Source organism: Protomyctophum bolini (assembly GCF_963924005.1).
Source record: "Protomyctophum bolini genome assembly, chromosome: 4".
In the NCBI taxonomy this organism is placed as follows: Eukaryota; Metazoa; Chordata; class Actinopteri; order Myctophiformes; family Myctophidae; genus Protomyctophum; species Protomyctophum bolini.
The window spans coordinates 18,937,286-18,953,286 of NC_137865.1; the positions used below are offsets into that span (position 1 = coordinate 18,937,286).

The window sequence follows — 16,001 nt, forward strand, 5'->3', positions numbered from 1 at the left end:
ACTCTCTCAGTAACTAGTTTAATTTGGAGTTTTGGACATATGTGGTTATGTGCACAACTGCACACACACACACACACACACACACACACACACACACACACACAAAATGGTCACACTGAGATCAGGGTGGTTGGGGTTGCCATGGTGACCACCAGTGCAGTAATTACAATTAACATCCCGAATGACCACCTCTCTCTCTCTCTCTCTCTCTCTCTCTCAGACGCGCGCGCGCGCACACACACACACACACACACACACACACACACACACACACACACACACACACACACACACACACAACTAAATGATCTGGACACAACACGAATCACGATACACAATCATTTGCTAATTGCTATCATATTAAAAGTGAGATGTTTCTTCACAATTAGTATATTGTATATATATGTGAAAATCTCTCAAGGTCCTGTCAAAGATGGTGGATATATAGTTAATAACATCTGCAGTCTCAAAGGTAGAGCCACTAGACTAGAAGCCAAATGGTACACAAATAGCATACACAAGCTCTCCTAAGTGCTCATGGTCTAATGCTGGGGACCACGTGGAAGCCCCCCAAGGACCCCACTTTGACAACCATTGTACTACAGTATACTTAACTGCAGAGTTACAATGTATACTTTGTATAGTATAGTTTTTTGAGTGGTGTAGCCACTCCATTGCCCAGCAATGTGTGTCTCTGGCTGGCTGGCTGGGTCCGTCCGAGCACAGAAATAGCTTTTGCTTTTGTTGCTTTGTGCAACAAGACATAACAAACCGCAGGGACAACGATAAAACCGTCTTGACCCTTTGGTGTGGTTAGGGCTTAAAAGCTTGATACTGTATTAAAATATAAACAGCACTCAGACAGCGGGACGGACGGGAGCCAGAATGACAAAGTGAATGAGGGAACCACACAGGGAGGAGAGGAGAGAGAGAGAGAAGGAGAGAGGGCTTTAGAAAGAGAAGAACATTCCTTTGAGTCTCATCCGTCCGCATTGGATTTATCAGACGTTAATTAAATGTTATGCTCGGATAACCGCTGTACGGCGACGGAGCTATCATTTCCAACCCAATTACAAGCCCTAAATCTCCTGCTCGTGTTTTTAAAGTCCTCAGACTCCATTTAAAACATTTCATGTCAATGATCTAGCCTGGTTTCTTTGGGCCCAGGTCCAAAATCACAGCACTCTGGTTCAGTACTAAGTGAAGGATTCCAGTTGACAGACAAAGAAGAGATTGGGTGAGACCGCACGGCGCACTCCAGTGTTAATTTCGTCGACTATAACTATGACTTTTTGACTTTGACTTTTATGATGACTGTAACAAGACTATTATATATATATATATATCGACAATTTCGTTAACAAATAAAAACTAGACTAGTGGAGAAAAAATCCTGTAGAACTAAAAGACAAAGTCATTTTAGTTCGGGTGTTGAAACCAAGTGTAAAGCCAATCATTACGACACCACCAATTGTAGACAAAACAAATCACACTCGTGTGAAGTGAGGGGCACTCTTATCATCATACGTCATCATACATCATCTCATTCTGGCCAATCACAATTTGCGTCCTCACTTTTGTCTTCAATGTTTGTCTTTACACACTTTTGTATTCAATGTTTGCGTTTACACAGACAGAGGACATAGCTGGACATATTTTATTCAAAAGACTTTGACTAAAACTAAATCAAAATTTGCTGTCCATACTAACACTGCTGAGTGTTCTCCTAAGTGCTGTGATATTTTGCAAAGCAACAACTCGTCGTCAGAAATGTAGCGTGTCATGAGCTGACACTCGTGGCAAAATAAAATTAGTATTTAATAATGCTTAGAGAAGAGATTCATGCGGAATGGTTAATATTGGTTATTGTGGAAAATATACCAGTGAAAGATAACTTTGTTTAACTTATTTTGGGTGGGAACCCCTTTTGGTGTTTTAAAGCATTATGTTATAATTTAGCTATTGAACTTGTAGACTGTAGGTCTGCTATTTTTGAAAAATCGTGAAAATGTGCCTCATGTCTTTGAATATATATTATTACAGAGTGAACATTTTAACTAAAATCTTTGCTTTTGGGGAGGTCCCTGGAACAACATATTTTCAGATGATGGGCAGAGGCATATTACATATAATTTTTAAGATTAAGAAGACATTTTTTTAAATTTCGACGTCAGGCCTAACTGGTTTAAATTGGAAAACGTTAAGAAACAACAATATGACTTTAACCCAGAGAGAGAGTGTTTAACTTCAGACGGATAGTTTCACTGCTTGATTCCGATTGGCTGAGTTAGCAATAAGCCACCCAAGGCTGTGGTGTATTATTAATAAGCCTCTGGTGGCTTATTGCTTCAACATAATGCTGTCAGTTTGCATCACGTGCATCAGCATCGTATAGGGATGACCTTCTATCCACCACCCTGTGGAGCTACAGTATATAGAATACGTGAGCAGTGGTGGAAGAACTCATCACATTTTATACTTAAAATAATACTACCACAATGTAGAAATACTATGTACTGAAAGTGAAAGTACTCATTCTGCAGAATGTCCCATTTCACAAGTTTCCAAATGTACGTGTAGTCACTTTGGATTTCAAGTGTATAGGGCTGAAGTGGTTAATACATACATGTGTTGTAAAAAATAATCAAAATCTAACGAACGAGAAACTAAAGTTGTTAAATAATTGTAGTGGAGTGAAACAAAATGTGCAATATTTGCCTCTGAGATGTAGTGGAGTATTGAACATTGGAAATGCTCCACTAAATAAAATAAATACATTTGGCACAAACAAGGGACTAAATTAATTTCACTCCTATGCCACCAAAATGTGGAACGCCCTACCAACAGTCATTAAGACATGCAAATCCCTTGACTCCTTCAAAAGCGCTCTCAAAGGACGGCTGCAATTCCAAACTGGCCCCCGTAAAATCTGAATCCTCCCCCGTCCCCTTACCCCCTTACTGTATACGTTTCCTCTCCCTTTTTACCTCCTTACATGAAGTGTATATTTGCAAATGTTCTGATGCATTGTAAATGGTGGACCCTGTTGTAAACAAGTGTAATGCTTTATCAGTGTGTCGTCCACAGTAACAGTCTTTGTATTGAGTTGTGCTTTCATGTGAAATGTACGCATTCTGCAAACTGTTAATAAATGCTTCAATCAATCAATCGATCAATCAATCACAATACCGTACATGCCTGCGTCCTACAAAAGGCAGTTATCGAACAACTGTGTGCTGTGCTGTCAGAATATTTATGGATGAATTCATGGTATTCAAATCAATGAAGAATGATAATGACATGGAGTACTAGTGAGTGGCTTGGATGACATTTAAGCGTCTGGGGGTCTGAGAGGAGGAGAGGAAGACAATGTGACTCTCACCTCTCTCATCTTGGAGGCGCTGAAGGAGGGGGTGAGGATGCTTCGAACCCGCTTCCACTGTTCGTTCCTCAGCATCAACAAGCAGTCGCTCATGGGCTTGGTGGTGAAGCGCGTGTTCTGGGAGAGGAATAGACAAATAAGGGTTTTGATCAGAACCTGAGACACGAAGCAATGGAAGGAATGCCGCTCGCTGTCTGTATGTTAAAGTCTTCCTGAGTGTCAGTTGTGTACAGTTAATTTTCTTTCACACTTTCTTTTCACTTTACTCATTTATTTTGCTTTACGATATATACTGACACACGCACACACAGAGCACACCCTGAACTGTATGTGTTTCACACAGGCCGAGGGGGGTGGGGTGATTCTGAGAAATAGAAGAGAAAAATGAAAACGAAAAAAAAGCCCATTCTTGTCAATCCCTTCCATCCACCTCATCTCTAATGTCGCCTTCCCGCCTCCACCCCCCAACCCCCGCCTCCACCGTCCAACCCCCACCCCCCACCCTATCAACAATTCAATGCATCACTATTTCATTTCCTCCGACATGCGCCATGTGCCGCCGGGCCGAGTCAAATCATCTCGCGAAAGATGGAAGCGCGAGAAAGAAAGAGAGGCTGTTGTGTTGTTCCTGTGCGGCCCAGTGGGTCTGATCTGCTGGGTCCTCTGGGACGTTTGGACCTTTGAGGCTGCACAAACACAATAGCAGGAGGAGAACTCTGGAGGAATAATAAAGCAGTTCCTGTCAGCCATGAGAGCTGCCATGCGGAATTAACTCTGAGAGTTACATAATGTAACCGAATGGACCTGTATAAAGAGTTCCAGCTTCATAGGAATGCACGCTTTTGTGCGACATGACGACAGAAAGATAGAAAGTATAAATACGGCGATACAAGGTTTCTGCCTGACAGTGTGATACAACAGATACAAGGTTTCTGCCTGACAGTGTGATACAACAGATACAAGGTTTCTGCCTGACAGTGTGATACAACAGATACAAGGTTTCTGCCTGACAGTGTGATACAACAGATACAAGGTTTCTGCCTGACAGTGTGATACAACAGATACAAGGTTTCTGCCTGACAGTGTGATACAACAGATACAAGGTTTCTGCCTGACAGTGTGATACAACAGATACAAGGTTTCTGCCTGACCGTGCCAATTCACTCAAAACTATCTGTGGTGTCTTTCCTTTTTACCACTTAAACCCCAGCATCCTTATTGCGGGAAAGACCTTCGCAGAAAATGGCAGATCAACAAGCTTGTCGACGGGCTACTTTCAGCAAAAGCTTTCCCCACAGTAACGGAAAACAGACAATACACTAGTATAGAGCCCTGAGGGACTCCGGTCGACCATATGCTAGGGTTTAAGTGGTTAATGATGCCACCAGCATTACTTTTGCATAGTCTGTGTCTGAGGATGGGATGGCGGTAGACGCCCCACAGAACCTGGCGATGGTTAAGTGCAGTTGAGGAAGCAAAGCTCACACCACAACAATGAAGTGGTGTAATGTGGCGTGAAGGAGGCTCTCGTGGTCGTGTCTGGAGGGCCAGAGAAACCTTCAAAACAACGACGAGAGTTGAGCAAATTCATCAATCTGGTTTTACAGACTCCCTCAGCGTTTTTGGTGTACGGACAAAAATGAGTCACCAAAGTGGAGCCGCTTGTGTTATACGTCCCATGCTGCAAGTGAAAATGTCTAGAGCGTGCGTGCGTGCGACCGTGCATGTTACTATACTTTTGAGGTCCAAAATACCGGACCCCACAAGAAAATAATATTGTTTTGGTTAACAAAGACTGATGGAGTCATTACAAACAGGAAAGGAGGTTGGGGTCAGGATTAGGATTAGGCATATAGGATTCGGTTTAGGTTTAAGGGATAGGTTTGGGGTTAAGGTTAAGGTCAAGGTTTTAGGGACATCATAACTCGTTGTTGCCCTATACCAACGTGTGTGTGTGTGTACATGTATCTGCATTCTGCATGCCTGCGTAATAAACAAAGCAAAATATAAGCATTATATTTTCATACATGCTCACTTCGCCCGTGCCTCGGGACATTGCATTTAGTCCGTGAGCGTCCTGCATTTGGTATTGTACACACTCGCGCACACACACACACACGACACGCTGGGTCGGAGCCACAGGGATAAAATGGAAAAGAAAATCACATCGATTTTCTCCCTTGCCCTTTTGACCTTTTGCTCCGCAGCAGAGCCAGTATGGAAGATGATGAAAGCCAGGGTGACCCCGTGACCTCTGAACTCTCTCTGATGCATGTGGCAGCCTATCATTAGCTGTGACACTGGGCACCCATCAGGAATACCTCGCCGACTGTACTGTACCTGCACTTTGCTGCACTACACTGGCAAATCCTCACTGCATTTGGAACCTAATGGACCCGTTCCATATTTACTGTACTGTACCTGCACTTTGCTGCACTACACTGGCAAATCCTCACTGCATTTGGAACCTAATGGACCCGTTCCATATTTACTGTACTGTACCTGCACTTTGCTGCACTACACTGGCAAATCCTCACTGCATTTGGAACCTAATGGACCCGTTCCATATTTACTGTACTGTACCTGCACTTTGCTGCACTACACTGGCAAATCCTCACTGCATTTGGAACCTAATCGACCCAGTCCATATTTACTGTACTGTACCTGCACTTTGCTGCACTACACTGGCAAATCCTCACTGCATTTGGAACCTAATGGACCCAGTCCATATTTACTGTACTGTACCTGCACTTTGCTGCACTACACTGGCAAATCCTCACTGCATTTGGAACCTAATGGACCCAGTCCATATTTACTGTACTGTACCTGCACTTTGCTGCACTACACTGGCAAATCCTCACTGCATTTTGAACCTAATGGACCCGTTCCATATTTACTGTACTGTACCTGCACTTTGCTGCACTACACTGGCAAATCCTCACTGCATTTGGAACCTAATGGACCCAGTCCATATTTTGTACACTCTCTGAACTAAAAAGTGCTGTAAAGAGGGACACTTTTTGTTATAGTAGTAAATGTTAAAAAGCTCTATATTCTGATATTCGGTAACTATGGAATCATGCATTTCCTGTCCGTCAGTGTATCACTCAAAATGACCTGTTCTGGCTCCATATACAGTATGGCGGATGGGCGAGGTCGCTTCTCGCCCTCAGTGTGTCTAACTGGTTAAGGAGCTTGGCTTTGATATCCTATATTACAGTCTACCTGGTTCTGTGTTCTGTCTGTCTGCCTGACGCTGTGTTTGTTCTTTGATATCCTATATTACAGTCTACCTGGTTCTGTGTTCTGTCTGTCTGCCTGACGCTGTGTTTGTTCTTTGATATCCTATATTACAGTCTACCTGGTTCTGTGTTCTGTCTGTCTGCCTGACGCTGTGTTTGTTCTTTGATATCCTATATTACAGTCTACCTGGTTCTGTGTTCTGTCTGTCTGTCTGACGGTGTGTTTGCTAGGTCATCGGGTTATAGTCTACCTGGTTCTGTGTTCTGTCTGTCTGTCTGACGGTGTGTTTGCTAGGTCATCGGGTTATAGGGTCAACAGTCTACCTGGTTCTGTGTTCTGTCTGTCTGTCTGACGGTGTGTTTGCTAGGTCATCGGGTTATAGGGTCAACAGTCTACCTGGTTCTGTGTTCTGTCTGTCTGTCTGACGGTGTGTTTGCTAGGTCATCGGGTTATAGGGTCAACAGTCGCAAAAGCGGGTCAAAATTGTTTGCATAACTTTGTCAATACATTTCCCAAAAATGTTTTTCTTTCTGTGTTCTATAATTCATTCTACTGAAGACTGTCTGCTAGGGTTAAATGTTTTGGTTTTTTGTGTTCTATAATTCATTCTACTGAAGACTGTCTGCTAGGGTTAAATGTTTTGGTTTTCTGTGTTCTATAATTCATTCTACTGAAGACTGTCTGCTAGGGTTAAATGTTTTGGTTTTCTGTGTTCTATAATTCATTCTACTGAAGACTGTCTGCTAGGGTTAAATGTTTTGGTTTTCTGTGTTCTATAATTCATTCTACTGAAGACTGTCTGCTAGGGTTAAATGTTTTGGTTTCTGTGTTCTATAATTCATTCTACTGAAGACTGTCTGCTAGGGTTAAATGTTTTGGTTTCTGTGTTCTATAATTCATTCTACTGAAGACTGTCTGCTAGGGTTAAATGTTTTGGTTTTCTGTGTTCTATAATTCATTCTACTGAAGACTGTCTGCTAGGGTTAAATGTTTTGGTTTTTTGTGTTCTATAATTCATTCTACTGAAGACTGTCTGCTAGGGTTAAATGTTTTGGTTTTTTGTGCAGGTCATTGACTACAATTATGAAGAGGACTGTGTGCCGAAACGTTAATCAATGAAGCTTTAATTGGACCTTTTGAAAAGTCTCAGTGTGCAGACTTCTACTTTTTTTCATCCTGCCTTGAGCCACTGTTTTAAATAAAACTGTCTTGCCTCATTGGCTACAATGACATATTGCAGTACGTACTGCACTGGAAAGGGTTAACGATACAGTGTTCTACTGTATTGTCAACAATTGGTCATGACCTTTCACCCTGAGAGACCTTTAAAGGTCAATCTCAAAGTGGATCAATGCCTGACTGTTTAAGACTTAAGTGTTCTGTTGAAAGGGTTCTTATCAGATCTACACGCTCATAATGTGTCGCCTTGCAACGCGCTGTTCTACATTTTTGATTGATTGAATATAATATATAATATTAACAGTTTGCCAAAAACTGTCACGGTGTCACAGATTTATACCCCCCTTAAACTCCCTTCCACTCTGGCAGGGCGTTTCACTTTGTTGCGGTTTCAACCCCTAAAAATGCAGGAAAATCTGATATTTTCTTTAGCCGTTTTCCCTAGGGACAGTTGTCGTCTAAAAACAGGGCCTATAAAGACTGTCCAAAATGTGGATGGTAATCTATCAGACACAAAACTCTGGCATCTGTCTGGCTCTTGCGGTGGGGTGAGGGGGTTAGGTTAGCACTCTGTCAGAGACATCAATGTGCCAAAGGCTATTCTCCTGAAATCACGCAGTGTGAGCCTTGTACAGAGAACAAACATCACCATCTTCCTGCAATGGAAGGAACAGAGGCGCACGCACACGCACACACACGCACACACACACACACACACACACACACACACACACACACACACACACACACACACACAGTCACATCGACTGACTTGTCAGGTGGGCAACCTCCTATGACCAACACTGACTGGGATGAAAAAACAAAATCTATCAGAAGACCACAAATGTAGTTTTTTCCCATTTTCGTACATTTGTGTTTGTATTTTGAAGAAATGCCAGGAGCGCAAGGCCTTGCAGCGAATGCACGAGACTGTTATGCGAGAACCATCACACTTGATGGAAATTGCTATGTCTGATGCCATATTGTTTAACTGAAACAACCAATCATATCTGCAACCCATATGTGTGTGTGTGTGTGTGTGTGTGTGTGTGTGTGTGTGTGTGTGTGTGTGTGTGTGTGTGTGTGTGTGTGCGTGCGTATGTCTGGCTACATGAGACTAGTGTTGGTGTGGTCATTGTTTCATGTGCTCCTCATCTACGCCAGGCCCGAAAGGCCGCCTGTCCATCTGTGTGTGTGTGTGTGTGTGTGTGTGTGTGTGTGTGTGTGTGTGTGTGTGTGTGCTCGCGCGTGCATGTGTGTGTGTTCATGTGCTCACCATTCTGTTGGGGAAGCTGCTGAATTCTTTGACCATCACCTGTCTGAGCATGTCAGGATCAGCCACCACTACTATTGGTCTCCGACCTAAATAGTACCTGAGACAATATAAACATAATGAATGATATGATATGAATGAATGACACACGCACACACACACACACACACACACACACACACACACACACACACACACACACACACACACACACACACACACACACACACACACACACACACACACACACACTTAAAGAACACGGTGAGCCTGGAACATGCTGCATGCTGGGAGCTTAACCACCACCCACACTACTACTACTGTACCACTGACCTTCCCACCCCCAAAAGTTGAACCATTTCTCTTACACGATAAAACACTATTTTTCCTTCTATACGATCCTAATTAATCTTCTCTATATTTTACCCCCCAAATTTCCAGATGGGGGTCCGTAGCCAAATACATATATTGGGGTCCTTGACACAAAAAACGTTTGAGAACCACTGCATTACAGCATAAACCTCCATCAGCAGCTATATTAAAACACAAGCGTCATCTCAGAGGTTATAGCCATTACAGGAAGGACGGCATGGTGACAGGTGCATCCATAAACAGGGACTCTTCGGTGTTAACGACCCCTATGGCTTTTTATAAGGACTCAAATCCCCACAGGAAGCAGCAGTTCATTATATAGCTTCACTATTTACAGTAGAAGCTGCTGGGTCACGTTTGGTGCATTTTTGTGCCAGTAAGAATGCAGTACTTAACATCAACAAGAGTGACCATGTTACCAGCAACAATCTGTACCATGGAACCAGGGGTGAGTGACAAAATAGCAGCCAGGAGAATGACACTAGCAGGACACTGCCAAAGACATCAAGAGCTGCCAGCCAGCAAACTGGTACTGTGGGAACTAGCACACAGGCACCGGTCACGAGGACCATGAGTGTCAATGAGCATGGCTGTCTAAAAATCACTGGTTCTAAAACATTTTTCTGTGTGAAGGACCCCCAAATTGATGTACATTTGGCCACAGACCCCACATCTGAAAATATGTTGTGCAAGATTTGCCAGATCCAAATTTGTATTGAATATTTCTGGTCTGGTTCCAAAAATGAACCAGTATTGAATGTGTATGAATGATATTTACATTGGAATGAATGAGCCTGGCTGGAAAGTGTCCAAGTGGGAGTGTCTAAGTGGGAGAGGTGAATTGAAATAGCACACTGACTATCTAGAAAATCAAAACATTTTCAAAAAGGTTGCAGACACTGTACTGTACTGTACTGTACTGTACTGTACTGTACTGTACTGTACGAGTGTGTAGTCATGCTATACTCATACTGCACTGTACTCTGTACTGTATGTGTAGTGTACTCTACTGTACTACTCTACTACTATACTGTCACCCAGTTGAAGGACTTACTGTACTGTACTGTACTGTACTGTACTGTACTGTACTGTACTGTACTGTACTGTACTGTACTGTACTGTACTGTAATGTAGTAAAATTCTCCATTCATTGTCAATGGGGATTTTTTTTGTAACTATATTCCAATAGTGATCATTGCTACAGTAGAGAATGTTTGTTCAGTAATAGGGGCCTACCTGTTTCTCCATGTCTTTAATTAACCAAAAATACATATTCTGGTTGGGGTAGCAATTTCATCCAATCAGGTGAGAGAACTGATGGATACAGCATAAAGGGCCTTGCAAACGGGGAGCGATAAAACGCACCTATAGTTCATTTTCAATGCGTATTTACGTGAGCGCGCGGTCCAATTAATTTGTTGCCCGCTCGCTCGTTTCGTGCACACGCCCGTGACTCACCAGACCTGGATTCGGTTTAGCTTTTTTTTACGCTTGCATAAGCAGACCTGTAGCAGACCTGTAGCAGACCTGTAGCAGACCTGTAACAGACCTGTAGCAGACCTGTAGCAGACCTGTAACAGACCTGTAGCAGACCTGTAGCAGACCTGTAACAGACCTGTAGCAGACCTGTAACAGACCTGTAGCAGACCTGTAACAGACCTGTAGCAGACCTGTAGCAGACCTGTAACAGACCTGTAACAGACCTGTAGCAGACCTGTAACAGACCTGTAGCAGACCTGTAGCAGACCTGTAACAGACCTGTAACAGACCTGTAGCAGACCTGTAGCAGACCTGTAACAGACCTGTAGCAGACCTGTAACAGACCTGTAACAGACCTGTAGCAGACCTGTAACAGACCTGTAGCAGACCTGTAACAGACATGTAACAGACCTGTAGCAGACCTGTAACAGACCTGTAGCAGACCTGTAGCAGACCTGTAACAGACCTGTAACAGACCTGTAGCAGACCTGTAACAGACCTGTAGCAGACCTGTAGCAGACCTGTAACAGACCTGTAACAGACCTGTAGCAGACCTGTAGCAGACCTGTAGCAGACCTGTAGCAGACCTGTCGTTGTTTCAGGCAACAACATGTGTGTTCCTCGCTCCCCGTTTGCAAGGCCCTTAAAGCAGTGAAATTGGAAGTGGAAAAGTACAATTTAAGGAACACGGCAAACTGTTTCGTCGGTTGTTATATTATTTCTTTCTTTTCCTATTTCTAAACACAATGTAGAAAGAAGGGAGCCAGAAAAAAACGAAGCAAGGAGGGAAGGTCTCTTTTATGGGGGTTTTTTTTCCATCCTAATTGGCTACTGGGAGAGAGGTCGGACCACAACGTATACACTCTCAGAGCTATGGAGGATGGAGGTCTGTGGACTAATGTATACCAAAAAATGAGGGTCCTTGAAATTAATCTGTTTGAGTAGCCTACAATATGATGCTGATTATTATGTGGCAAAAAAACCCCAGAGGCATTTGCATTACCTCTCTTGAAAAACATACTGTATTTTGGAATTAAAATTACGCTGAGGCAGAAATTATATTGTTCTTAAAAGTAATCAGATATATCTTTTTCCCTCCCACATTTTGACACTATGGATTTTACGGGGCATTTCTCCCCCCCCCGGCCAGCCCAATACACATTGTCAACATGTATTTGTCTAACAGGAGAGATGAAATCAATAAGAAGCAGTGGCAACTGACAGGATGCAAATGCACTTACCCACACACTCTGCCATGCGTCTTTATTAGATCATTGATGGGATCAAAAAAGCCCTGTGGAGAAAAGAGGAGAGAGCCTCATCAAAGGGACGGCAACAGACATGGAAAAGGACAAGGGAAAGTCCCCTGGTGTGATATGTAGACGGCATCTGAATGACTGTGTTCTCACTCAGGACCTGCAATTCTTTCATTCACAATGAAGCAACTCCCAGTTGGACACACACACAGAGAGAGAGAGAGAGAGAGAGAGAGAGAGAGAGAGAGAGAAAGAGAGAGAGAGAGAGAGAGGGATCTTCGTTGTCGGGCAGAAACATTGTGTCCAAAAATGTGACTTTTTAGGAAACGGATCCAATGTAATCATTATTATTTTGTCACAAGCTCTTGTTAATACTTTTCATGGGTTCAATTTGAATAAACCCACAGAGACAGACATTGACTGATTGATTAATACTTTAGTCATAAATGTAAACAGCACATGATACTAAAGGATACAAAACACAGAATGTGGTCCACCGTTGCATGTATTCAATTCATCAACAACAATAGCCTACATGTCATCCACAAATACAAGACGCTATTATGTACAAAGAAGAAAAGGAAAAAACAGCGGCAGTGAAGCACCTTTGGGAATGTGAATGTTGTGGTCTCCTGGTAGATGGTTGTTCTAGTTGGAAATACACCAGATAGTGATACAGTGATACCAATCCTTTATACAGGCTATGAGTGTGACATCATCGTAAGTAGCGCTTGTTTTCAATAAAGCTAAAATATTGTCTATATACATACTGTACATTCATGAATCCACTTGCTTACCGGCTGTCGGTATTGAGCAATCTTTTTATATGGGTTTATAATTATATGTGACCCTACCATTAACATGTGACAAACTAGGGGGTTTTCATGATTCAAAATCCATTCCAATTAGTTTTGCACAAAAAAACACTCATTGTGCTAAAAATGGCCATAGCCGTCATCACAAGATGAGGTCAGCACATTTTGGTCAGATTTGAGCAAGTGGCTATGGCTGTTTTTAGCCCAAGGAGTGTTTCTTGTGCAAAACTAATGCTTGTAATAAGATTCAGAATCATGAAAACCCCCTAGTTTGACACATGCTACATAAAGCATAATGAAAATGTGAAAATCTTGCCTTATATATAAACCCCGGCCTGTAAAAAGAATTGCTGAATGCTGACAGCCGGTCAGCAAGTGGATTAATATTTTAGGCCAATAAAAAGACTATATACCAAATTTCCCATTCCACAACCCCGGCTGCGGACTATTAGGAGTTGATTCAGACTTAGTTGCGAAAAATGCCAATTTACAAGTTCAAAACACAGATGGGCAATTTCAGGACCCCATCTAAGTATACCTTGTATAGCTTGCAGATCTGCTACTTTTAATACATTTGAATCCTGAAAAGTAACAGTTTTGGACAATTTTGGAAGTTTCCACCCGACAAAATCAAGTTGCATCTATCAAAAAAAGGAACGGAAATACAAATTTTCAGCGATGACGACGAAGCCATCCCTTCTGCAGGTACTGTAGTGAATATATTGATCTAAGAGTCAAGGCCTTGGGGTGCATTATTCATTATCGTTATTCATTTTGCATGACTCCATGACTTACAAATATGGTAATGTGAGGGCTTGTAAAGCCCCAGGGTATGTTAACTACCTTGAAGACTGTGAACAAGGAATGTTAAAAGGAACACAAAATAAAGTTGGTGCATTTATTCAACTTAGTGCATTCGACACATTTTGTGTGTGTGTTTGTTTCATCATTGAATAACTAAAATAGATTTTTATATTTTGTATAACCTATTTTATACTTCAGCATACAAGAGTGTCCCACCGTAGCAATTCAATGTGCTGTGAACTTTTAGATCTGCTATTTTCTGGGGTTTTCTTTGTATTTGTGATACTGTACTATATAATTATAGATCATTTGATTACAATTATATGTTTTTAGAATGGATTGAATTGATTAGTTTGATTAACTTAGTAGTGGGTCAGTCTGCACACAGATGTGTGCCTGTGCATGTGTGCACTGTGCATGCGCCTGTGTGTGGTCTGCTCTGCACACACGCGCATGCATGATAAAGGTTTCTTTGTCATGGCAGATGTCTGCCAGTAAGAGGGTCCCATGCATGTGTGAATGTGGAGCTGCCAGGGGATGGATGCTCTAATGCAATATACTGTACACCAGGGGATGGATGCTCTAATGAAATATACTGTACACCACCAGGGGATGGATGCTCTAATGAAATATACTGTACACCACCAGGGGATGGATGCTCTAATGAAATATACACCACCAGGGGATGGATGCTCTAATGAAATATACTGTACACCACCAGGGGATGGATGCTCTAATGAAATATACACCACCAGGGGATGGATGCTCTAATGAAAGATACTGTACACCACCAGGGGATGGATGCTCTAATGAAATATACAACAGCAGCCAGCTAGGAAAACATCTACTCCACCTGGTCAGTCTACTTCAACCAAACATACCAGCTAGATAATCAATCAATCAATCAATCAATAGTATCTACACTACTTACATACCTACCACCCAGCCACCAACCTACCTACATATCTACACTACCTACTGGTCTACCACTTACCTACCTATACCTAATTACCTACCTACCTACCTACAACCAAGAGGCTTTATTTGTCACTACTTCAATTTGCAGAGCAAAGCACTTTTTCACACCTGCATCCGTATAGAACTACTAATATAATACTATTGGTAACTAACTATAAAAGAAGCAACGGGATGTACAGCATGTTGTACATTGCAATTACTTTCAATGGAATGCTAGTCAAAGCAGTTAATGAGCATAGACGACTGCCAACTATTCATGGCCAACGAGAGCAGTTGAACTGATTCCTACAGTATGTCCTAGAAGAGCACCGTCTCAGACCACTAGATGTCAGTGGTGAGGCAGAGGCATAAAGGACTGCATTGGCAGAGAGCAGGGGTAGGTCTGCCCAATTAGTCCACATGAAAAACAAATCACCAGTGGTGTAAAGTTGCCAAGTACATTTACTCAAGTACTGTACTTAAGTTTCAGGTATTTGTACCTCTCTCCAGGGGCACCACTGGAGAGAAGGGGCAGGTCTGCCCCAGGCTTTAGAGGAAATCTTTTGACCTTCCCAAAGTCTACATGAAAAACAATTCACACAATGTGACGGCAATCACTCAAATGCATTGCACCACCGTGGCCTTGGTTACATTATACGAGTAGTTGTCAAGGACCAATCAAATTTATCCACAGACTCTTGAAAGGATTTTGTGGCAGGGGTGTCCCTGCCTATAAGAGATGACCTGTCGATGTTTTTGTTAATATTTTGCAAGTTATTTGAAAGATAGCATATCTACGAGCTTGTAGATACGATATGGCCATTTTTGAACAGTCGAAAAAGAAAATAGGACCCCCTGGAACCCCCTGAAGGAGCCCTGGGGCCCCGGACTCCTTTGAGAACTAATTACATTATACCACCCTAATGCCAGACACTACCTGGATTCAGTGTTGAAACATTCTCTCTGATTTATGTGATTGCCAGAATGGACCAACAAACCAAGGAAGAGTTTATAGCCGCATGGAGAAGAGAGTGGACATGTCTCACCATCGCTGTATTGAGGGGAGGGGTCTGAAGCTTCTCACTCAGGGTGCGACAAACTACACACACATGGCATTCAAATGTTTATGAGGGGCTCGCTCCGCATGCCCATCACATGAAGGAGGAGGCCAAATACAGAGAGAGGAGCTCCTCCATACACCCCCCCCCCCCCCCACCACCACCACAGCCGCGGCTGAATAG

The 16,001-nt window shown here is 42.6% G+C and overlaps 1 protein-coding gene across 2 annotated transcripts in view; it reads right to left on the reverse strand.

The window, feature by feature from the left end:
• Positions 1–16,001, reverse strand: part of tbxas1 (thromboxane A synthase 1 (platelet)) — a 96,224-nt gene that overhangs the window by 38,853 nt on the left and 41,370 nt on the right. For both annotated transcript variants that reach the window (XM_080760707.1, XM_080760708.1), the window contains 3 exons: positions 12,170–12,222; positions 9,081–9,177; positions 3,383–3,499 (listed from right to left, as the gene is read on the reverse strand). In XM_080760707.1, the coding sequence (XP_080616833.1) occupies positions 3,383–3,499; positions 9,081–9,177; positions 12,170–12,222 (267 nt within the window). The remainder of the gene's footprint in view (positions 1–3,382; positions 3,500–9,080; positions 9,178–12,169; positions 12,223–16,001) is intronic.